The sequence below is a fragment of the Chelonus insularis genome, unplaced genomic scaffold (assembly GCF_013357705.1).
Source record: "Chelonus insularis isolate UGA/USDA-ARS -01 unplaced genomic scaffold, ASM1335770v1 contig_321_pilon, whole genome shotgun sequence".
NCBI lineage: Eukaryota > Metazoa > Arthropoda > Insecta > Hymenoptera > Braconidae > Chelonus > Chelonus insularis.
In genome coordinates this window covers 50,664-72,948 of record NW_023276492.1, presented here as the reverse complement: position 1 = coordinate 72,948, position 22,285 = coordinate 50,664, and the positions used below count along the sequence as shown (strand labels likewise).

At 30.6% G+C, this 22,285-nt stretch overlaps 3 protein-coding genes and 1 long non-coding RNA gene across 7 annotated transcripts; 1 reads left to right on the top strand and 3 right to left on the bottom strand.

Moving 5' to 3' along the window:
- Nucleotides 1–674: 674 nt before the first annotated feature.
- On the bottom strand, nucleotides 675–8,222 carry LOC118065744 (uncharacterized). Of its 3 annotated transcripts, none has more exons than XR_004690189.1 (9): nucleotides 7,695–8,222; nucleotides 7,442–7,622; nucleotides 6,669–6,754; nucleotides 5,960–6,557; nucleotides 4,520–4,771; nucleotides 3,557–3,889; nucleotides 3,066–3,348; nucleotides 1,593–1,764; nucleotides 675–930 (listed from the first exon to the last, which is right to left on the bottom strand). It is a non-coding gene; the product is annotated as an uncharacterized lncRNA (long non-coding RNA). The 3 variants fall into 3 exon arrangements; XR_004690188.1 differs by lacking the exons at nucleotides 675–930; nucleotides 1,593–1,764 and adding an exon at nucleotides 2,734–2,992 and having other exon boundaries at nucleotides 5,960–6,255; nucleotides 6,350–6,557; XR_004690187.1 differs by lacking the exons at nucleotides 675–930; nucleotides 1,593–1,764 and adding an exon at nucleotides 2,734–2,992.
- A 590-nt stretch (nucleotides 8,223–8,812) lies between these two features.
- Nucleotides 8,813–11,829, top strand: Gasp (Chitin binding Peritrophin-A domain-containing protein Gasp). 2 transcript variants are annotated; one of them, XM_035081216.1, is made up of 4 exons: nucleotides 8,813–8,978; nucleotides 9,565–9,966; nucleotides 10,151–10,364; nucleotides 11,523–11,829. In XM_035081216.1, exons 1-4 carry the CDS (start codon nucleotides 8,939–8,941, stop codon nucleotides 11,581–11,583), a joined length of 717 nt encoding a protein of 238 aa, XP_034937107.1. In that variant the 5' UTR covers nucleotides 8,813–8,938; the 3' UTR covers nucleotides 11,584–11,829. The 2 variants fall into 2 exon arrangements, with proteins under 2 accessions (XP_034937107.1, XP_034937106.1); XM_035081215.1 differs by lacking the exon at nucleotides 11,523–11,829 and adding an exon at nucleotides 10,646–11,080.
- A 792-nt stretch (nucleotides 11,830–12,621) lies between these two features.
- On the bottom strand, nucleotides 12,622–17,264 carry LOC118065723 (V-type proton ATPase catalytic subunit A-like). Its single transcript, XM_035081192.1, has 5 exons — nucleotides 16,070–17,264; nucleotides 15,285–15,579; nucleotides 14,926–15,210; nucleotides 12,896–14,800; nucleotides 12,622–12,752 (listed from the first exon to the last, which is right to left on the bottom strand). Exons 1-5 carry the CDS (start codon nucleotides 16,622–16,624, stop codon nucleotides 12,622–12,624), a joined length of 3,171 nt encoding a protein of 1,056 aa, XP_034937083.1. The 5' UTR covers nucleotides 16,625–17,264.
- A 3,237-nt stretch (nucleotides 17,265–20,501) lies between these two features.
- On the bottom strand, nucleotides 20,502–22,185 carry LOC118065749 (serine/arginine-rich splicing factor 4). Its single transcript, XM_035081232.1, has 4 exons — nucleotides 21,955–22,185; nucleotides 21,349–21,668; nucleotides 21,027–21,238; nucleotides 20,502–20,953 (listed from the first exon to the last, which is right to left on the bottom strand). Exons 1-4 carry the CDS (start codon nucleotides 22,026–22,028, stop codon nucleotides 20,855–20,857), a joined length of 705 nt encoding a protein of 234 aa, XP_034937123.1. The 5' UTR covers nucleotides 22,029–22,185; the 3' UTR covers nucleotides 20,502–20,854.
- Nucleotides 22,186–22,285: the final 100 nt, after the last annotated feature.

The following is a 22,285-nucleotide window of genomic DNA, read 5'->3' as shown; positions in this document are numbered from 1 at the left end:
TTTTGCTGAAAATATGTCGTCGAGCTTCATTGAATATCAAAAATAGTCATAAAAAAAAAAGAATGATAATATTAATATCATTTAACGTTTACAACTTGCAAATGTAATCACTCATAACCGTTTTCACTTTACAGATCAGCCACCTTAAATCACGATCTAAACTTTTTTCTAATCTCATTGCATTTCAATTTTAACATTATTGTAAAAAGTCAAGAACATGCACACAATATAAACATCAATTACATCATTCAACATTAATCCAACTTGTGCAAGAAATTACTTTATTATTAAATTGAAAATAAGTGGGTATAAATCTGCGTTTAACCGCTGAGTAAAAGTCCATTGCGCATTGAGTGAAATAAAATGTTAAAATTGTGGAAATTATTTTTACCAAATTAGTTATTGAAAAAAGCTACATTTATAAGGTAATGCTCAGCCACAAAGTGGTCTTTGTAATTATCATAATCTGAACACAGTAACTTAATTTTTACACTATGCTTTTATCATAAAATTTTCATATTTGAAAATAATATTTCATTGTTTTAATTTTATTCACAAATGCATTTTACAATTTATAATAATTTTCAATGTAAAAAGCATTAAAACAAATTGACTTTTTATATTTATTAGATGTAATTTATTATTGATAATTCAAAAACTCAAGACCTCACTAACTAAAAAAAACTTATTACCACCGATTAATATTAACTGTTTATTTGTTTCTCAAATTTTTTGTTGATTGAATATTTCAACAAATGATTTAGAAGCTTATAAATCATACCTGAAAAATTATATCCACCTTCCATTATTTATTTTTTATTAATACATACCAATTTTTTATGATAATTCAATACATCATCACCCATTGCTTGTTTCATTTACACCAGACATCATTGTTGTAGTTAATTATTATCATTTGTCATTTGCATCCTGAAAGAAAAATTAATTATTAATACTAATTATCATAATAAATAAAATTCAAACATTTTTGGGATAATTTTCCTTTCAATATATTCATATCACACAGCTAGATTACGTTTTCTCTGGATAATCTTAAAGAGAGAGTGTTTACTTGCAGCAATAAAAAATTCCTCACATAAATTTAACATCCTACAATCTATACACAAAACTCATATCTTTTCGGATATCATTTTGTCGAAATGGGAAAGAGAAAGAGAGAGTGAAATGCTCTGTTATGTGGTCTTGTATTCAAGCAATTCTTTCTTAAGCGAAAGTTGGATATCAAACAGCTACGAAAACATTTTGTTAGGAATAAATACATGCGTAGAAATTAATGGTTTACGCGACCTTTCTTTTCTCTTCATGAGGCAAATAAAAGTTTCAGTCAATATGTCATTTATTATTTAAGTAGTACAGAAGAGCTCTAATATGAAGTGAAAATTAATCACTCTTCTCAGAACTAAAGCAAAGACAAAAGGAAAATTTACAAAAGAAAGGTGTTATTTGAAATTGAAACAATCATTTAATTCATAATTATTATTAAAAGAGGACATAAGTATGTTTTGCCTGCATTTCTTTGACATTAGACAAACCAAGTTTAAGTCTCTTTATTAGTTCTAGAGGTTACTCACCTTCGACTTTATGTTCACGCATGAAGCGTGACATGGGTGTGACGTAAAACATTAAATTGGCTAAATCATAAGTTTAATGGATTAATGTTATATTTTCCTTTCAATTTAATCCAATTTAAAAGGCATAATGTTTAGCTGTTGTTTCAACCATCACAAAAAACTCGCTCTCTATCTAAAAATAGTAAAAACACAATTTTTTAAATTAAAACATTAAAATAAAAACTTTAAATTAATTTTTAATTAACATTGATATATAAAAAATAATACTTCATTAAAACTTCTGATATCTCCATTAATTTTTTTAATGGTTTTATTCAATTAAAAAAAAGTGAGTAAGATTATTTATATTCAATCATTTTTTTCATGAATTTTTTTTAAATCAAGTTTGTCACTTTTTTGAATAAGTCATAAAAGTTATTAATGATTTATATATTTTTTTTTTTGTCAACATGAAAAGCTGATTTAGAAGTTGAAGTAGAAATTGGAGTAGCGTTACCTCTTAACATAGATTAAATGTCAGTTTCAAGAACTAGCTTTGCTGATTTCCGGACACAAGTTCTGCACCAAGTATCATTATTAATGTACTTACTAGTCACATTCCTTTATAAACCTTTTGTATATTGTTTCTAAAGGTATTTGATTATGCCGTGGGCAATGTGTAGGATGTCTTACTACATTTCTTACACATGACGAAGCTTGCAGCATACAGGGCAACATACAAGTGACTAGTATATTGATGTACCAGTTTCTTATATTTATTCATCAATGTCATTGTAAAGTAAATAATAAATACAAAATATGAATGACAAAGTGATGAAATAAAATATTTATGCCTTTTCTATTTTAATTTCATTCATATTATGTACTATTGTTCTTTGTTTTACAACTAATATTTCTGTCATTAATCAAAAAATCCTATGAATTAGATAAAATAAGATGATTTTTTACAAAAGAAAAAAAAGGCGTTTGGATTTAATGATGCTCAATTTATTTTTTTAATGGAAGCTAAAGAATTCCCTTGTAAAAACTTGAGTATCCTGATAAAAAAATAATGGACGTCAAAATGTGAGGATAATTAAACCTCCAACATTATATTTATTTATAATGAAAATAGTATTTTTATTTTCTCTTAAACGTCGCCATTAGCTTCAAACAACAACCATTTTTTCTGATAAATCAACAATAGTACTTAAATTTCGTTTAAATAATTATGACTTGAAATAACCTTTAAGCTAAAAGCAAAATTAGTGAGATTATAATTGAAAAAAGTTTTCGAATAAGTAATGAATTAATGCTAATTACACCAAGCAATAAATTCAAACTAGAATTAATCATTAAGTTTCTTGCGTGTTTGTATTACGAAATGGATTAGCCGAAAGATTGATTGATGGATAAAGTATCTAAAAAAATACACTCAAGTATAGTTGCATACATAAGGACGGTATCTTACACAGAGGGAATACTCCAACCTACTTTGCTCGACGATGCTCAGTAACTAGGTCACCTTGCCCAAGGGTTTTGCAATTGCCTGGAGTATCTAAGGTAACTGGGAGTCTGATGTGAGTATGTATAAAGTCTACCAATACACTGTTGATCACTTTGGTAGGAGAACAGACCTGGGAATCCGGTTTGGAAAAAATATTAAGAGACCGGAGCCGAAAAAGAACACCAACGACTTCTTGGAATGTTTTAACCAACAAAATCTACTGTCATTGTAATTTTTATCCAGAAACTGCAATATTTATGGAAAGCTGACCTGCAAATAATCACCACTTGTGTTAGAAGAAAAAAAAAATAAATAGAGAAAATATTTAATCAAATAATTAATTCATAATTAATAAATTATTAATGAATGCCCCCTACGTTAACTATTACGTGTTAAATGTTAGAAATGGATAAGTCTATCGTTTAACTCCATTTAATCGGTCAACGCACAAAGAGTGAGAGACAAGACTGATACTTACGTAAGAGATATCCTCATAGAACATAGGTGCTAGTATAACCACACGGTGATCGAGTCGCGTTAAGGTTAACCTCCAATGACATTTTGGATATGACTTTCACCGGTCGTCAAGCAACCAACGAACGCCGGTTGCAGGCATGCTGCTTTCTTCGTATTTTCGTCTCAACTTGATCAGGGCGCGGTCGTGGACATTAACTCATGAATGTAGTGCTTTGCTTCATACTCAATACACACTCCAGGCTAACTAGCGTCTCAATTATATCTCGATCCCTCGTCTTACTGGCCATGGCACGAATAACTTTTTTTCACCACTTGAGAATGCCCCGAGAGTATTCTAAGGAAGGAAAAGATTTATTATCATTTTATATATTACTAGGTTAAATTAATGATTAATCATAACAGAAACTAATTGCTTCATATACTAGCAAAATTATTATAATTATCATTATTTATTTTACCAAAATTAAAGTTTAATTCTCTTTCGAAATTTTTAACTGGCTATTTCTAGCCAATTATTGTTTAGATTATAAATCTATATATCGTCTTATAATTTATTCAATCATATTGATGTTTAGAATAATTATTTTGTGAGTAGTTGTTCATCAATTCATCATTGATGATTAATTTTGTACAACTTTGATCTCACAATCAATAAATATTTCAATGTTTACACAACTTTTTGAATGATAAATTACAAGGATTTAAAAATTAGCTTAATAAATTATTTTAAAATAAATATCTATCCATATAATGCAAAAAATATTCGTTAATTATACATGCTCATTAAAGTAGAAAGTCTAAATTAATAACATAAAGTAATAAAATTAAATTAATTGATCAGTTTAGGCAAATAAAGCAAATTTCTTTAAATTTTAAAAAAGAGAAAAATCGATTAATAAACGAATTAATAAATGAACAAATCATTAATCTAGTGTTGAAAACTTTCAACTAGCAGTGCATTTACCTCAAGTGATAAAATAAATATACAGTCTTACGTGAACATCTTGTATAAGGATGTTCAAATAGAAGTTATTAATGAAGTAAGTTAAAATAATGCTGGTAAGCAAAGTACAATATGAATATCTAGGGTGCAGTCACAAGTGGTTTTCCTTGGACGTCGATGCCGCATTCCGGTTCCTTTGCATCTCTCCCAGTTTTTCTTTGCCTCAGATTTCTTTGCCAATTCACATTTACCGTTGTATTTAAGTCCTTGTGCCTGCAATATCAAATTTAATGTTGTCGTTATGGTGATGTATGTTTAAATACTATTCTAAAACAAGTGAAATATTTCATAGATTTTTTTATCTACTACAATCTACTTTATGACTTTGTGTATCGACAACTATTAAACAAATCGTCCTCTATTACTCTTACATTGATCTTGATAAAAAACTTAGGTACGTGTTTCTAGATATTATTGTTTTTATTTTTTGACTTTTCAATATATCTAAACTGTCTAATTTCCTGACCTATTTTAATACAAAAAACATCAAACAATAATCTTAAAATGAAATTCTGTTGAAATGAATGAATTCACTGATTTAAACACTTTTTGAAGTAAATAGTCATCAGTTGGACAACTCTCTCTTGCCTTCCATGATAGACAAATTATTGAGATTAAGAAAAAAGTTCAATTCAAAGGTAATCAAAAAACCTAACTTTCTAACGTTCAAATAAAAGAGTATTACTAATTAAAGAAAGGATATATTCTTTAAATATAGGTCAATCTTATATTGAATAACATCATCAATTCATTTTCCATCATCTGGCCTTCTATATCCCTCTATTGAATTGTTCACTTGAAGCAGAATTTGAATCAGTGAATTAATTATTCATACATTAGATTTGATGGACACTGGACTACGTGGAGAAATTCATTTTGACAACAATAGTAATATGTGTTGTGATGTTGACAGATTAACCTTCGAAAGACCTCGAATGGCACAAATATACATGGATCTTCAAAAAAACTGGGCAACGTTTAGGAGTCATAACGCGCAAATCGGCGAAAAACACGGTGTGAATTCAAGCAATGAATGCTGGATTCAACAGATGATTCGCGAAAAAAAGACGATGGAAAAATTTAGCAGAGAAAGAGAAAGAATGGATTCTTGAGGTGAATTACAAATTACTACTGTTTTGTATTACGACCAGCATTCAGTGACGTAGTCAGTTAATTTGCAAAAAACTTTCTATAGACAAGGTAAGACAAATGTTTTCCAGCAAAATTTAAATTTATTAAAATCGGAAAAAGTGGTAATTATATCATTTCTATTGCATTTCCGATCCCTGATTCTATTATTTGCTTAATTTTCTCATCAACAATTACTTTGTTGTTCTTTTCAAAAAGAAATAAATAATTATTAAGAAGATAATAGTTGAGAAAATAATTTTAAAGGCTTACATAGATGATAGACGACATCGTCAAAGAAGAATCGTCATGCAATAATGAATGCACGTGGAGTAATGCATGCCGGCACTACGTGCTCATGGTCTTGGTTTCGTTGGTATGCCGACAAGACGTTTGTCTATAGACTCTCGAAGCGTCGGTAGAAACAGTTGTTGAAGTGTCAACAACCCCGTAACTTCCTCTCACTCTTCTTCCTCTTCATCTTAGTTAAAAGCATTGCATTCATCATTTTTAGCATCATCATCATCATCATCATCATTATCATCGTCATCATCATGGGATCCATCCGCCTGCACCAACGAAAAAAGGTCTAGATGCTGACGAGGTAGCATTCATTCTCTCATCACTTTCACTTGTGATCTACTGTAGGATAAGTCTCTATACCTTTTCCAACAAGCCAGCATCCTCTTTGGAGGACGCCGGAGATGCGCTAAGATTTTTATTGCGCAATCGGCGAGACGTTACGTTGTAGCAAGTCCGTTAGCGTGGCAATAACCGATTGCTTTTCATTCTAGAGAGTTTGCTGAATTAATGTGTCGTATTTCAATTAAGTACTTGAGACTTTTCCTATGTCCTTCTCTGCAATTTATTCCTGTAATGCAATAAACATTCTTGAATTTTAATTATTTAAAGTATTTCAATCAAGGTTAATTTCATATTAACGGTATTATTAATATGTTTTTTTTTCCTATATTAGACAAACCTTAAAATAATCATCACGTGCATTGTTCCAAATGCACCGTTATCCGGAAGAATTCATTCGTATACCTTACTTCCGTTAAGCTGCACCTGCAAACAATCGATAAATCTTATTAATCATTTCATGTATCATGATATCTATTTTTAATTTCTGACAATAATCATTTTTCCAATAGATTCATATAAGTTATTGTTCTTTTTTTTATAAACACAACCTCCAACAATGTAATAATAGACTTTTTTTATATTTTTATTGCATTAATAAATTATGCACGATTGTTGATAAAAATTTTTTACTTGACAATCTTAAAGTAATTTTTTTTCTGTGGTTAAGAACTGCATTCTTGTCTGACTTGTTATGGCTTTTCAATATTAAATACAAAAATAAAGAAAATAATTTCATACTTAAAAGTTAATAAATTTAATTTCATACTGATAATTATGTCATTGAGTATAATTTCTATTAAAAAACTATGAATAATATTTTTCTTTTAAATGCTAAAGCTCATTTATTACAGTATTACTGTAAGAATGCTTTCATTGATCTTAGACAACCTTTCTTCTTTGAAGAAGAATAAAAAGAAGACAATGCTTTCCTAAAGGTCAATCTTTAAATGTAAAAGGTTAACAATATGTTAAAATTTATGAGCAAAAAGGTGACATTGAAGAGATTATAACTGCACTTCCATCATTTCATCCTTCACTCTTCCTTTCTTCTTTTAGCTCGAGGCGGACAAGTCAACACAACGTATGGTAATATACTTCTCCAAGGCTCACCTCGTCTCCTTCCGCACTCCACACTACAACTTGTATCTTTCTCTCTTTTTCTCCCGTGGCTCATTTGGAATTATTCAAGAAACTAGATCGAGAGCGAGAAAGTTCCGTTGTTGAAAGCCTTGCTCTAAGCTGTAATGTGCATACAGGATGTGTTGGTTCTCTTCACGGCCTTGATTTTTACCTAAATAAAAATTATTAACAAATTATCTTAAATCATGGTGTTTATAATGACGTAAATATGACTTTATTTCACCTGATATTGGATATTTTTAACCGTTGTCTAAACTTTAATTGATTCCATTATGTTCCAGGTAAAATATCAGACCCAAAATTATATGAAAACTCGTTTCGAAAACCGGCCCAAGTGAAAACAAAAGTATTCTATGACGATACCTGTATTTTTAGGTGAACCTGATGCACAGAAAAAATGAATTTAAAAATTATTTCTTGGAGTATTAATAAATAGTTAAATATTTCTATATGATAATGAACGTTATGATAAATATTATTGAGTACATTGCACTCTTAGTTTGATGCAGTTATTAATTGATTTAATCTAGAGTGAATTAAACTAAATTATCACTTATTAATAATTAGATGAAGTTATTAATTATGGAAAACATGTGGAATTTTTTTATTATTATTCTAAAGGATATTGATGAATAATTTCAATGCATTCATATACACTCTGATTCATGTCAGAGTGGTGAAAGATGATTAAAAAGTAAGATCAACATTATTTTCTTTTTACGTTAACTCATAAACCGTGTCATCTGTAATAAAAAATTAAATGTTAAGTAGAATTAACATTTAGAAAATTTTATATTTGATACGCATATGGGTAGTCAACTTTTACTCAGAAAAGAATTTCTTAAAATTGTTTTTATGTTCATTTTGAAATACCGAGCTTTTGCTTTATCAATAATAAAATTAGAAAAAATATTCTAAAAGTTTTTAATAAAATACAGTCAATGCATTTTTATCCGAACTGAAGAAAAATTCTAGAATTCATCACAAATAATATAAACAAGCTGGGATGTCTCATAAATTATTATCAAATTTTTCAAACAAATATTTTTAAAAAGTGAAATATAAAATTGAATTAAATGTATATAATATATCAAAAAGTACAAAGCCTTGTCTCCGGTATGCTCCGTTCGATGCAGAAGAAAAGGTGCGGGGTTTTGGGTGGCATTTCAGATGATGCCCCTCTTCTTCTCGTAGGCGGATGCCAAAGAGGGACCTAGAGAGGGCCCGCATATTCACCTCCTCTTGACGTTCTCGTCAATGGTTTATAGGTAGGGGAACAACACGTGACCAATGACTTATATAAAGCTGAGGACTGGCAGGGCGCTAACAGAATTATTCTTACCAGAGGTTACTATCTATTCTATCAAGTTTTAACAACTCGTTTTTATTTTTTATTTTATCCTCACTTAGTTTTAATAAACTTTTAGTTTTATATCTTCAACGAATCCTTGGTAGAAGTTAATAAACATGAAGACATACGTCGTGATAGCTGCCCTCCTCATCGTCGGTATGTAATACAATCAAAGGAGCTTTAAAAACAGTGATAAGGGGAAACAGTGTCCGAAAGTGTGTGTCCAGATAGACTAGATTTTGTATTGGTAGTGATTCCAGGAAGTGATAGTACACTTTCAATCATTCTGTGATCATTAGCATTTTAATTATCATGTCAAACTACTTTTCTCAAGTGTAAGCTTGATAAAGTCCTACAACTGGAAGTTTAAAAATATTATTGAATATTCGAAAAACCTGAGCTCATTTGAATTATCAGGTTTTATTGGTATTTTTACCATGTTAACTATTTTATAATGAAGTTCGCTGGTGCTTGAACTGAGATCGAGTGAACGGGATGCTGATAGTCTAGACTGTCGAGCTCAGGCTTTACTCCAAGAGTGAAAGTGCTTGGCGAAAGTCACTGTATCCCCTTTACATAAGATCGCAGTAATGTTCGAGAATCATGTACCAATACCAAACAATTTTTAACATTTCCATTCTATTTAAATAATTTTAATAAGAATTGTTAAGTATGGATGAGTAAAAAATTTTAATTGGTTGAATCGAATGAAAATTAATTGATTAAAAAATGTATGTTACAGGATCCAAAGCACAAGAATCATTCAAATGTCCTGATGACTTTGGCTTTTACCCTCATCACTCATCATGTGATAAGTACTGGAAGTGCGACAATAATGTCGCTGAATTAAAGACTTGCGGCAACGGTCTTGCTTTTGATGCATCAGATTCCAAGTATCTTACTGAAAATTGTGATTATTTACATAACGTTGAGTGCGGCGAAAGGACACAACTTGAACCACCAATTAGCACACCCCACTGTTCTCGGCTCTATGGTATTTTCCCAGATGAAAAGAAATGCGACGTATTCTGGAATTGTTGGAATGGTGAAGCTTCTAGATATCAGTGCAGTCCTGGTCTTGCTTATGACCGTGAAGCACGAGTTTGTATGTGGGCTGACCAAGTTCCTGAATGCAGAAATGATGGTACATTAATTTTGAATTCATTAAAATCTTTTTTATTATTATTTTAATAATTAATATGTAATTCTTGCGTATTTCCTTACATAACGGTCACATCATTATTACATTTATTAATTAGTATGCAAGTCAAACCTTATTTAACGGAGACTATTGAGCGCTCTTCATGAATTTTAAATGAAATTTTCAGAGGTAGCCGGAGGATTCACGTGTCCAGCTGCAGGTGAGGTCGCTGGTTCATCAGGAAGCTTTTCTAGACACGCACATCCCGAAGACTGTAGAAAATATTACATCTGTCTTGATGGTATTGCAAGAGAATACGGATGTCCTATTGGTACAGTCTTCAAAATTGGTGATGCTGATGGCAGTGGTGCTTGTGAAGATCCCGAAGATGTTCCAGGATGGTAAGTTCCACTATTATATTTTCATCATTACTATACCCATCGAATTCCTTAAATAATTGAAAATCCTGCAAAATTTATAACTAGTCGCGTTGGGAAATTTTAAGGATAGATATTGCAAGTAATAGACAAATAAGGGTGTAATGGTAAAACTTTCTTTGTCTTGAGTACTTGCAACTAACGAAAATGAATGAAACTTTATTATTTACCGCAACCACTCACACTAATCTCTTGTTGCACACGCATGAGATCCTGACCCTCGGTTTTCTCGGTTTGCTTCACAGTGAGGATTACTACGGTGACCTGGATTTGAAGAGCATCAGGAAGAGCGAACTCCTTACTGGTATTTCTCAGAGCGGTGGAGAATCAAGAAACGTGCCTAAACCACAAGGCAAACCTAGGCCAACACCTGTACCCTCGAGGCCTGCACCTCTTCAGGAATAATTTCATTAACTTTCATGTGTTCCTTTCAACCCTTTCCTTCCTTTTTTTCTCTACATCATCATCCCCAAGATGATCAAGAGTCGTCATGACATCGGAGTGCCAAAGCTGTGAAAATAATTGAAACATAAATATATAAAAGATAAAAAAAAAATTGACTCTTGATCACTCTATTTTTCAAATCATTCAAAAATCCCTCATTCTCTCTGACCTCTTTTGTTTATTTTTAATTGAGAATAAGAAAACTTAATAAATAAAAAAAAAGCCAAAAAATTTAATTACGGTGTATTGCATTTTGCACCCTCTTTAAACACCGATACTGCATGAATTTCTAATGTAGATTATGTATATCTTATTTTTTTAATTTACTAACCATAAATTAGGATCATTTCATTAACAAATAGATGTAAATTGAGAGTAAATTAAAAATTATCTATTTAAACAAATTGAATTAAAATGTCCAGTATATTAAATTAGATAATATTGTCAATTCCAAAAATAGTTAGTTCATTTGTTAGTAAATTGATCCTACAAGTAAAATGCTATCCTGATTGAGCGTAAATTTACTTGAAAGTCTAATTTAACTACTTATCGAAACAATTTTTTAAGCCAACGTCTAGAATAAATAATCCATTTAAGCCTACCAGATATTTGTATTGCCTTAATATGGTAATGTTTTGGCTATTCTGAAGATATTTTATAAACCGATAAATTTCTCAGTGAGGATTACTACGGCGGTGTGGATCTAAAAGCACTTAAGAAGCTGGGCTACAAAAAATAAAAGATGTACATCGTGCAGCTAATGTCGAAGATTGTTCTCAGAGGAATAATATCGTTACGGAAAAATGAAAACAACTAAGAGGATGAAGATCACGTGATGGGAGTTTAAGTAGTGATCTCAACGTTGAAGCACTAATGCTTTTAACTAGTGGAAACCCTTCACTTACATCGTTTTTTTACTTTCTTCTTTGTATGTACTACTTTTTACGTCTATAAAAAGTCTGTAAATAAATTATTAATTATAGTATCAATGCATTTAACAGTGATTTCTCGTGTAAAAAAGTACTTACTGATTTATAGAAACTATATCTACTCGTTCACAAATATTTATTATTTATTACAGATTAATATCCATTTTATTTTTCTTCAATTTCTTCATTTCTGTTTTCTTTTTCCTTTTTTTTTTGATGAATTTTTTTTTATCTTACAAAACTTATCACGCGATTAGCATAAATGGGATATTCCCAAGTGTTTGTGTGTTATAGAAAGTCGATCTACTTCGTTTACATGAGACCAATATCAATTGGGCCGCGTGTAAAGAAATAGATTGGTATTATCACGATTTATAGTGGGTCTACACGCGCCGATAATCGGCTTTCTCGAAAGCTACCGACCTCCTTGGGACGCATTGCCCGTGGAAATATCCTGGAAACGCTCTACATCATTATTCGAAATCGTGAAGTCAGAGATTTCACTATAAGATTTCGCCACGAAATAGATATATACACTTAAATCGAAATTGATTGTTAGATAGCTGAAGTACAAAGTACCTTTAAACAACTGATTGAATTCTAAATATTCTATTTTCATCATCAGTTTACATTGTTAATTAACATTTCTATCTAATCATTACAAACTCTGCATAATATGATATAAATACCTAAGATGTGGAGAAAAATCGACGTTTAAAATAATTAACTATTGTGTTATTTTATTTGCATTTACCTGAAAATTAAAATTATCTTTAATTTATATTTTTCAATGGATAAGGAATCTAGTAAATAAGCTTGATAATTATACTTACTTAAACATAAGAAAGTTACTTCATAGCTACTTGAGTTGCCGATCTCTGTTGGCGCCAGAATTCTTGGCGATTTTTTAAAAAAGATATGCCTTCCTCAGCATACTTGGTAATGTGTTTTGCAGATTCTTGATGGGCAGCTTTGATATCTAAACAATTACAACAAAACAAAGCATATTATTATGATAATTTATCAGATTATTTGAAAATTACGATCTTGAATTAATTTTCTATCGATAAAATATTCTAAGACATTTTTGAGATGCTACATTGATAAGATTTATTGATTAACTTTGAAGATTAGCAAAAGCATTTACAATATCATCGTATAATTGATTAAAACTATTTTTAATTTCATCTTCACTTTTCTCAAAAGGATCAAGAAACTTCATAGAACCTAAACGGTAAATAATTGGCTTGATATTATCACGAACTTTTTCCCAAGTAATTTTTTCATTTTTATCATTTTTCTTGATGGCTTTCATAGATAAATTATAGAACAACATGATATTTTTCAAAATACCGAATGTTTTGTAGAAAGGACAAAATCTATCGTGAGAAGAATAATTATTTTGTTGTAGAAAATCATCTTTTAGAATTTTCGCAACTTCAAGAACAATTTTATCACTTTCAGATAACGAACTTTTTCCAACAAGTTGAACAATCTCCATTAAATCTTCTTCATCTTGTAAAATTTCCATTGCTTTAGCTCTAAGTTCATTGAAACCGTGAAAATTTCTATTGTAAAAAGTATCCAAAGTCTTTAAATATTTACTATAGCTTACAAGCCAATTGACAGCTGGAAAATGCTTCTTTTGTGCTAATTTTTTATCAAGAGCCCAAAATACTTGAGTAATACTGAGAGTAGCACTTGTAACAGGATCAGAAAAATCTCCTCCTGGTGGTGAAACAGCTCCAAGAATACTCACAGATCCTTCACGTTTAGGATTACCGAGACAAACAATTCTCCCGGCTCGTTCATAAAAACTTGCTAATCTCGCACTTAAGTACGCTGGATAACCAGAATCCGCTGGCATTTCTCCAAGTCTTCCACTGATTTCTCGAAGAGCTTCAGCCCATCTTGATGTTGAATCTGCCATCATTGATACATGATATCCCATGTCTCTAAAGTATTCTGATATTGTGATTCCAGTGTAAATAGATGCTTCTCTAGCAGCAACTGGCATATTTGAGGTATTTGCTACTAAAATAGTTCTTTTCATAATGGACTCAGAAGTTTGACCAATTTCTGTGGTCAATTTTGGAAAATCTCTCAACACTTCAGACATTTCATTACCTCGTTCTCCGCATCCAACATAAAGTATCACATCTGAATTGGAGTATTTTGATAATGACTGAGATAATACAGTCTTTCCACATCCAAAAGCTCCAGGAATTGCTGTTGTTCCACCTTGAACACAAGGAAAAAATGCATCCAACACTCTTTGGCCTGTTAAGAGTGGATTATTCGCCGACATTTTTCGACAAATTGGTCGAGGAATCCTTACTGGCCATAATTGAAGCATTGGTTGATTATAAATTTTATTTTCAAATTCTATCTGGAACATCACATCATCCACAGAATAATTTCCAGCTGGGGCTAAGTAACTTAATCTTCCTTTTATTTTTGGCGGAATTAAAAGTTTGTGCTCGATCAAGTTATTCTCATAAATGACTCCATAAATATCTCCACCAGTTACTAACGTTCCAGGTCGTATATTAGCAGGCTGAAATTCCCACGTTACAGATCGATCAATTGGATGTAAATAAATGTCCTTGGGAATAAAGACTTTCTTAGATTTCTCGGCGATATCTTTTAAGGGTCGTTGAATGCCATCGAAGATGCTACCTAAAATGCCTGGAGCGAGTTCTACAGAAAGCGGGTTACATGTTCTCATCACTGGTTCACCAACAGTCATTCCATAAGTATCTTCATAAACTTGAATTGTTGATGTTCCACCATCTAACCTGATAATCTCTCCCATCAGCTTGTCGTAACCTATTCGAACTATTTCATACATAGAAGCACCTGGCAAGTTCTCGGCTGTTACTACAGGTCCAGATATTCCAGTCACGTAACCATACTGAGATTCCCGTTCTTCGAGTAAGTGAAACGAAGGTGATGGAAATTTACACTTTGAAGACTCATGTCGTCTACTTTTACTTATGTTATACAATTGCTCACGTATTCCGCTCATTTAAATTTGAAAAGCCAACAAAACAAATGAATACAGGTTTATCATACTAATGTTTTTAAAATCAAATGAATGAAGCTACAAAATTAAATAATAATAGTAATGTTAAGTAATAGTTGTATCATACCTGGACTTTTTAGAAGATGCTGCAGATATTTTTTGTCAACGTTCAGCTGACCTAGAAGATTCGGAGCATTGCTTTTTCTCTTTAGAGGTAAAGAATCTTTTCTTCTATCTCCATTAGAAATATTTGACTTTTTTTCTACAGACATTTCATCATTTTTCTCGACTATTCCACAGCTCTGTGGTGTTTCCATTATTTTAACAGATTCTACTGCGACTTGTGGCGCTTCTAACTTATCAATTCTTTCAGTTTCTTTTGCGAAATCAATCTTAATTGGAATACTATTATCTATAATTCAACAACACCATTCCATTTATAATTAATTATCTAAAAAAAAAATATTTTTTTTTCTTTTTAACTACCTCCTAGAATATTTTGAATAGCTTCTTTAGCTTTTTGAACGCCAAGACGAAACTGATCAAATTCTGGTCTAATCCTCATGCCTCTGTAGTAATAAACTAAGCTCAGTTCAAAATCTCCAAGATGGTAGAGAGCTTCAGCTTTATAATACATTGCTCTAGCATTACTAGGATCTTTAATTTTCTCATTTAAAGCTGCTTCTGCGTCTTCTAGAGCTTTTTGAGGTTCTCCAAGCATCAGATAACATTTGCTCCTTGCCAGTAGTGCATTCTTATCATATGGACTCAGTTCCAACGCCTATAAATCAAAAAAACAGAGTTACAATTAGAAAAAGTTCAACATAACAATTTTTAATGCAACAAAATGCCGAATTTCTGGAAATTGCAAGTAAATTATAGCTTGCTGAAAGATTATCTTGGTGAACATAGTTAGTTGGTACCTATATGAGTCTAATAACAGTAACTACCCACTCCGCCCCCCTAATCGTACCGGAGTCAGGCAGTACCGTGTTATTTCGAGACATCATAAATCGTGATAGATTATCGGAATACTCCGTCTTCCCTAAAATGGCATTGCAATGGTCTTCCCCTAAATCTTTTTTTCTTGCTTATTTTATTTAAGATCTATAGTTATCTATAACTATATTGTAATGTATTATCTTGATCGCGTGTCAACATGACGATTGACTTTGTGATTTAATAATATGTAGGCAATGTACTAGTTATTAATATAAACATCAGAAAGAATTGATTTGAAAACAAATGGCAATCATCAAAGCACATTGAACCTTATTGATACAGCCCAGAGCTACGTTGAGATCTCCTGATCGCATTTCACGAGTTCCAAGTGCAAGCATAGAACTTGGTTCCGCTTCTTCTGGTATTTGCATCATCTTGCTTCGATCTTGTCGACGTTTAATTTTCAACGATTGAATTATATCACGGGTACCCATGTTAACAGCTGCTGCACGATCTTTGTCAGTATAAACTTCTTCTTGTCTTCGTGCTCCACTTGCTCTCCTTTTACGTATTTTTTTACTTTTCTGTTCATTAAGTTCATACTCAATTGAACCTTTTCCTATTCTCCGTGTCGGTTTCACTATTTCTTTTTTATCATCTCTACTTCTTCTACTACTGACTGAATCCTGGTGATCAGAACCAACTTTTCCGCTTTCCTTGCTCTCTTTTCGCACCTGCTCCATAATATGTGATTTCTTTTTACTATCTCCAGAATCATCTAAACCAATTCTTACGAAGCTTTGCAGAAAATCATTGTCTTGGAGTGTTGGTTTTAGAATACTTGATGCTTGAGTTATGACGCGATCTTCAGTTGTTACTTCCATGGTTGTAATTAAAATTGAGATGATATAATTCACCAAAATATCACCTTGTAAGCAAAGAAAAACTGTATAAACTTTTGTAAAAATTTTAGATTTTAGATTTTTACTTTACGTGTAGATATCGACACCTTTTCTAGGTGCCTGGTTGTCTTAGCAACAGTCAACAATCCGCCACATTTGGCAACGCCGTTCGTGTCGTCATCATCCTTCAAAATGTTTCTACTCCACGTGCGTACATTCTAAACATCAGTGCCATTCGTATCACGTGAGGTATAAAAATCATGCACGATATCACCTGTTGCGATCATAAGGGTCATTTATACATCCAAGTCGTCACCATTCCTAAACCCACCAAAGCTCTTCTTCATGACTACTTGTTGAAAGAATCTCTCAAAGTTTATGTTAATCTCCTCAGTATAAATGTACCACTTAACAAAATGATGCTTTCTAGGTTTTTGAATTTACATTTGAACAGTCAATTTTCAAGAAATTCAGAAAAGTATACGTTTCAGTAGACTAATCATTAATTTGGGTGTAGAATGCATGCATCCAAAAAGTCTACGAAATCAGGACGGAACGACTTTAGAATTGATAAATAATAGGTAGAACACTGCCTCTTCTTTCATTTGAATAATTTAAAAAAACGAAATATCCAATATATAATCAAAGGTTAAGTTTTTCAGAATTCATTTTTTTTAATGTTATGATTATTCTATTTCAAGTAAGATCATCTTACCTTTGTTTTACTAGATTGTGAGTAATAAGTACAAATTGAACTAAAAAGACAATAAAATTTACAATCAATACATATAAATATATATATTGAATTATCGATTGATTTTCAAAAACGAAGTATTTACAATTCACGATATGACTAAAAATTCATATTTGAATGTAATAAACAAAACTGTTACCTCTTCAAATTAAAATCTTCCATGTTAACTTACAATCTTAATAGCTATCAATTATGCAAATAACAACAAATTACATCAGTTAAATATTTACACGTTAAAGCATTTATACCTTTTCATGAAAAATGCATTCTTCAAACTCGGATTTATATATCCTCACGAAGCTAAAGTTCAATGAAAAAAAAAATATATATATATACATTGATGCAAATCCTCACATGCGCTAATTAAAAAGTTCGTTCAACAAAACTTTCTATTTACTTTATATACTTGCTTCAAAAAATCATTTGAAAAACATTCTAGAAAACAAATTGCAGTAAAAGTAAGATTATAATTTCTTGATTAAACTTATGGCAATTACTTAATTTCAGATTATTCGAAGATTGATGTGAATTGATATTAGAATATCTTTTTTAAAAATAAATCTAAATGAAATGTAGCAAAATAAAGATAATAGAATGGCTGATAACATTAACATAATAAAAAAGCTTTTAGTTTCTTACCAATGTGCCGATTTCGAGTTAAATCCACGATAATCTTTCTAAACAATGTACTCACTTTATGATACAAAGACAATGCTTTATTGTAATTCTTGCTCTTTAAATGACCCGTTGCTTCATCTACCAGTACTTTAGTCTCAAATTGTGCAGCACTTCGTCGTGTTTTCTTATCGCTCTTTCCTTTATCCTTTCCCTTTCGCGGTGATTTCATATTTCCTCTTTCGCCAACGTACAGCAACTAATTTTAATAACGAAAAATAATGAAAAAAGAAATTCTTAATTAAAAATTTCCAATAAATCCAGAAGTTAATTACCTGCTTCGTATAATTAAACTTCACTAAGAAAACTTTTTAAGTAGCGAGAAATAGGTTTCCTTGTGAATAACGATCCTTTCAGAACTCTCAACACATCAATCTTCATTAAAAATTGTTTAAGAGTGATTATTGAAGCATAATTAAATCCATTGATACGTAATTTGTTTGACTTCTAACAACTGTTGTTTTGCTCCAGTTTAGAATTATCTTTAGGTCACGTTACACCTCTAACTAACGTTCCAAAGTAAAGGTTGAAGGAAGAATATCTGTCATAATAGAAGAGCGCAAGCTCAGATTTACCAGGGCATATTTCTCTATACAGTCACTGCTAAAATTGTTTTAACGACTTTGAATGGCCACTAAAAATAATCATATTATCCGTTATCGATGATAAATCTCCAATGAAAAGGTTGAAGTCTTTGATTGAATACATTCATTCTTCCAAGTGAAATTGCCATTTCTTTTATTCAGGTTGAAAGCAATACTAGAAAAAATAAAAATTCTTATCAGTTAAAACAATCAACAATTTTTGTAGATAACACAGTTAGAGATTTCAAACTTTCTCTATTAAAGTAATTTCTTAAATTGTATTCTTTCAGGGTGAGTTGAAGAATTTTTACTTCGTATTTAATTAATAGGTGAAGAAGAGTCACGAAGTAATTTTTGAAAATAAACTTAAAAGAGAAAGTATGAAGTCACAGTTGTATTTATTGATAATAATATAAAATTAAAGAATGTTATTGTTTATATAAAGGTATAAAAATAATGGCTTAGTTACTTTTGAAAAATACTGTAGATGATATCGTCAACTGATCAGCTGATATTTTTTTTAAATTTTGTCAACGATAAAACACGAAAGTCTTGAAATTCTTAGTATTTATGTACATAACATTCATTGGCCAATTTAGACGAATAAGGCAAAAAATATTTCTATCGTGCATACACATAATTAAAGAAGAACTATAATTTCTGCAATAACGAACATCTTTTTATTTATGATTTACCAGTAACGGTTATTGAAGAAAGACGACTAAAAGTCACGCGGATTGAAAAATTTTGAAGTTGGGTTATTACTCACACTATTGGACAGAATGTCAGCTTGGTCCTCTTAATATGTATAATTATGAATCAATATATGGAGAATGAATAAATGCATCCACATAAGAAAGGTTGAAGCAGGCCAATCCTTGCGTGATCTACAATTTCCAGACTTGTCATATTGAAGAGGCGGGTTTGCAAAGGTCTTCTGATCATTGTCGTTGACGTACAATACATACAAAGTCACGCAATCGGTGACTTATTATTTACCATTTGACAAGTCACATAGAGTAAGAATAATGAGTAACCACTGTGCAATAATCTAAGACACAAAGATGAAATATTGAACTTAATGTTATAAATTAGCGGAATAGAAATACAAACAATTAAAATGTAAAATGGCTGTTTACCTTCTATAGGATAATATTTCAGAGTCATACAATTTTGAAATATTTTTAGTAACTAATTGTCTGATGTTTTCCTTCAATTATCGAATATGAATAATTATTACTTTCAATATTTTTCGTAGTAAAAAATTAGATTGATTTAAACGTTAAGAAAAATAACCATTATTATTATTGTGAAATAGAATTGTTTTAATTTTTGTAAACAATTAACCTAAAATAAATCTCGTAAACTAGATCTATTTGTATTTAATATTGAATAAATCAAATTGATGTCTTACGATATTATAATTGTTTAATTTTTGATAAATATTTCGTATTTTTATTTGTTAATAAAACGTTGATGAACATCTTGACAAGAGTTTGAATGAATATTTGAATGGACATAAAGTAAGACAGAATATGGAAGCTTCTAGATCAATCGAGTCAGAGAAAGTTGTTAAAAATTCTGAGAAATACCGGATACAAACACTTGTAAACAAAGGTTGTTTACATACCTAGTCGATCACCGATGAGCATTCAATTATACGCAAAATAAAGATTCTTTATTTATTAATGATTTTAATCATCTCGATCTTTGAATTTTACTTAAAAAAAAATTAAACGATAAAGTATTTATGAATTATTAATAATTTAACATAATTATCATTTACTTTTATAACTTATAACTTACTTGAATAATCGAATAGAGTAAATAAACTTAAACAATAAAATTGATCATTAAAAATATATGTTTTTATTCAATCCATTACTTGTTCTATTAACAGCTTACATTTTTAATTACAGAATCTAATACTTATATACATTTATTAATTAAGCACATATAGAAAGAAGGTTTGTTCTCTAATAATTAAAGTAGAATCTCTCAGAGGATCAATTTCAATAAATTTTTGCAAACTCATTTTAATCCTTACTTAAAAGTATTCGAGAGCCCAAAATTATCGGATCTTTAAGAGATACTACTGTAATTATTCGATGAAATCTCGTGAAATAAATATTTTGAATTAACGCATACACGTTTTTGATGGAATCCTGTTCCCTTCCATTTATGATGAATTAAGAGTCTTCAAATTGTGCTGGACATTAAATCTGACATAGCTTTCTGCCTTAAATTATATAATTTTTTAACCCATTTATCAAACCGGGCTTCTTGATCCATTAGAATCTATAATAAATAAACCAATAAGTAAAATTTGAAATAATTTATCAACAATATTTTAGATAAAAATATAACTTACAGAAGTATGAAAAATGCTATCAGAAATGACGGATAGATTAGGGACTGGTGGTACTTGGATAGTTTCAGCTGTGATGTCAATAACAATGCTTTTGCTTTCTTTCTTATTATTTTTTGACTGAGCAGACGAAGTGAATTTTTTCGGAACGAATTCGTCTGCATTTATTTCCTCTAAGATACTTTCTTTGATTCTGGGTTCAATCGTAAATTCATCTGTAAAAAATTCATTAAAAGAAATAAGTTGCAATTTTGTATGTTCTATTGAAACATTTCAAATCAGTTGGAAATACAATTATGGAATATAATTTATACATGATTTTTACCTTTTACAATAACGCTTGGAGTTTTTTCTGAAGATATTTTTATGAATGATTGAGAACTACTGGATCGACTGGTTGATTTTTCTCTTGACACTGATCTAGTTTTCTTTTTCATTCGATCTGGGGAACGAGATTTAGATCTACGAGATTTATATCGTGATCTATCCTTGTCTTTTGAACTTCCTGGAGAGAATCTGTAGCTCTTAGAAGATCTTTGATTATCACGACTTCTTGAACGAGATTTATAACGATGACGGGATTTGGAGTATTTTGAAGATCGCTTTCGATGTGAAGAACTATCACTGGAATCCGAACTACTTGATCTAAACACCAAATATAACAATTCTGTAGTAATATTCATTTTATATTAATTTTTAAGTAAATAAAAAATAAAATAAATTTACTAGTTACGATATTTTTGTAATGATTCAATTTTTCTTTCATTTTCTTCACGGAAAAACTTCAATATCATATATAGAACAAGAAAAAATAGAGAAATTGGCGGAATAAATAATGATGGTCGATAACGATTCATCTTGAAGATATTAACGTCAAATAAGTTAAATCAGTAATGAAGAAGAAAGTAAATGATGAATACTTATTTCTAACCTTGATCTATGATAGCGTTTACGACGATGTTTACTACTTCTATCGGAACCAGAATCACTCGAATATCTAGCCATTATTTTCACTGTATACACAAATATTTTTACAATTTTAATTTCACGTATCTACGTTTATTATTGTATTACATCCAATATTTCGAAGTAATAAACTGTAATGAAAATATTAACCTAAACACTGTTGACAAATGCTCTTTGGTTTGCTTGACATGCGATACTGCCATACCGTTGCAATTGGAGATTGATTTAGTTCATCACCAGTGGCGCCAACATTTTATCAATCACTACATTATCAACAGTGTTGTTGGTAAAGTAAA

What these genes read in the sequence shown, in the direction of transcription:
- LOC118065723 (XM_035081192.1), bottom strand. Translation starts at nt 16,624, where the DNA reads ATGGAAGTAACAACTGAAGATCGCGTCATAACTCAAGCATCAAGTATT. An exon ending in TATTCAAAATATTCTAGGAG is followed by an intron (nt 15,211 to 15,284) that starts GTAGTTAAAAAG and finishes GTTGAATTATAG; the next exon opens with ATAATAGTATTCCAATTAAG. An exon ending in TGCTTTTGCTAATCTTCAAA is followed by an intron (nt 12,753 to 12,895) that starts GTTAATCAATAA and finishes GTAATTGTTTAG; the next exon opens with ATATCAAAGCTGCCCATCAA.
- LOC118065749 (XM_035081232.1), bottom strand. Translation starts at nt 22,028, where the DNA reads ATGGCTAGATATTCGAGTGATTCTGGTTCCGATAGAAGTAGTAAACAT. An exon ending in TCCAAGCGTTATTGTAAAAG is followed by an intron (nt 21,239 to 21,348) that starts GTAAAAATCATG and finishes AATTTTTTACAG; the next exon opens with ATGAATTTACGATTGAACCC. An exon ending in ATAGCATTTTTCATACTTCT is followed by an intron (nt 20,954 to 21,026) that starts GTAAGTTATATT and finishes TATTTATTATAG; the next exon opens with ATTCTAATGGATCAAGAAGC.
- Gasp (XM_035081215.1), top strand. Translation starts at nt 8,939, where the DNA reads ATGAAGACATACGTCGTGATAGCTGCCCTCCTCATCGTCG. An exon ending in AGCTGCCCTCCTCATCGTCG is followed by an intron (nt 8,979 to 9,564) that starts GTATGTAATACA and finishes TGTATGTTACAG; the next exon opens with GATCCAAAGCACAAGAATCA. An exon ending in TCCTGAATGCAGAAATGATG is followed by an intron (nt 9,967 to 10,150) that starts GTACATTAATTT and finishes TGAAATTTTCAG; the next exon opens with AGGTAGCCGGAGGATTCACG.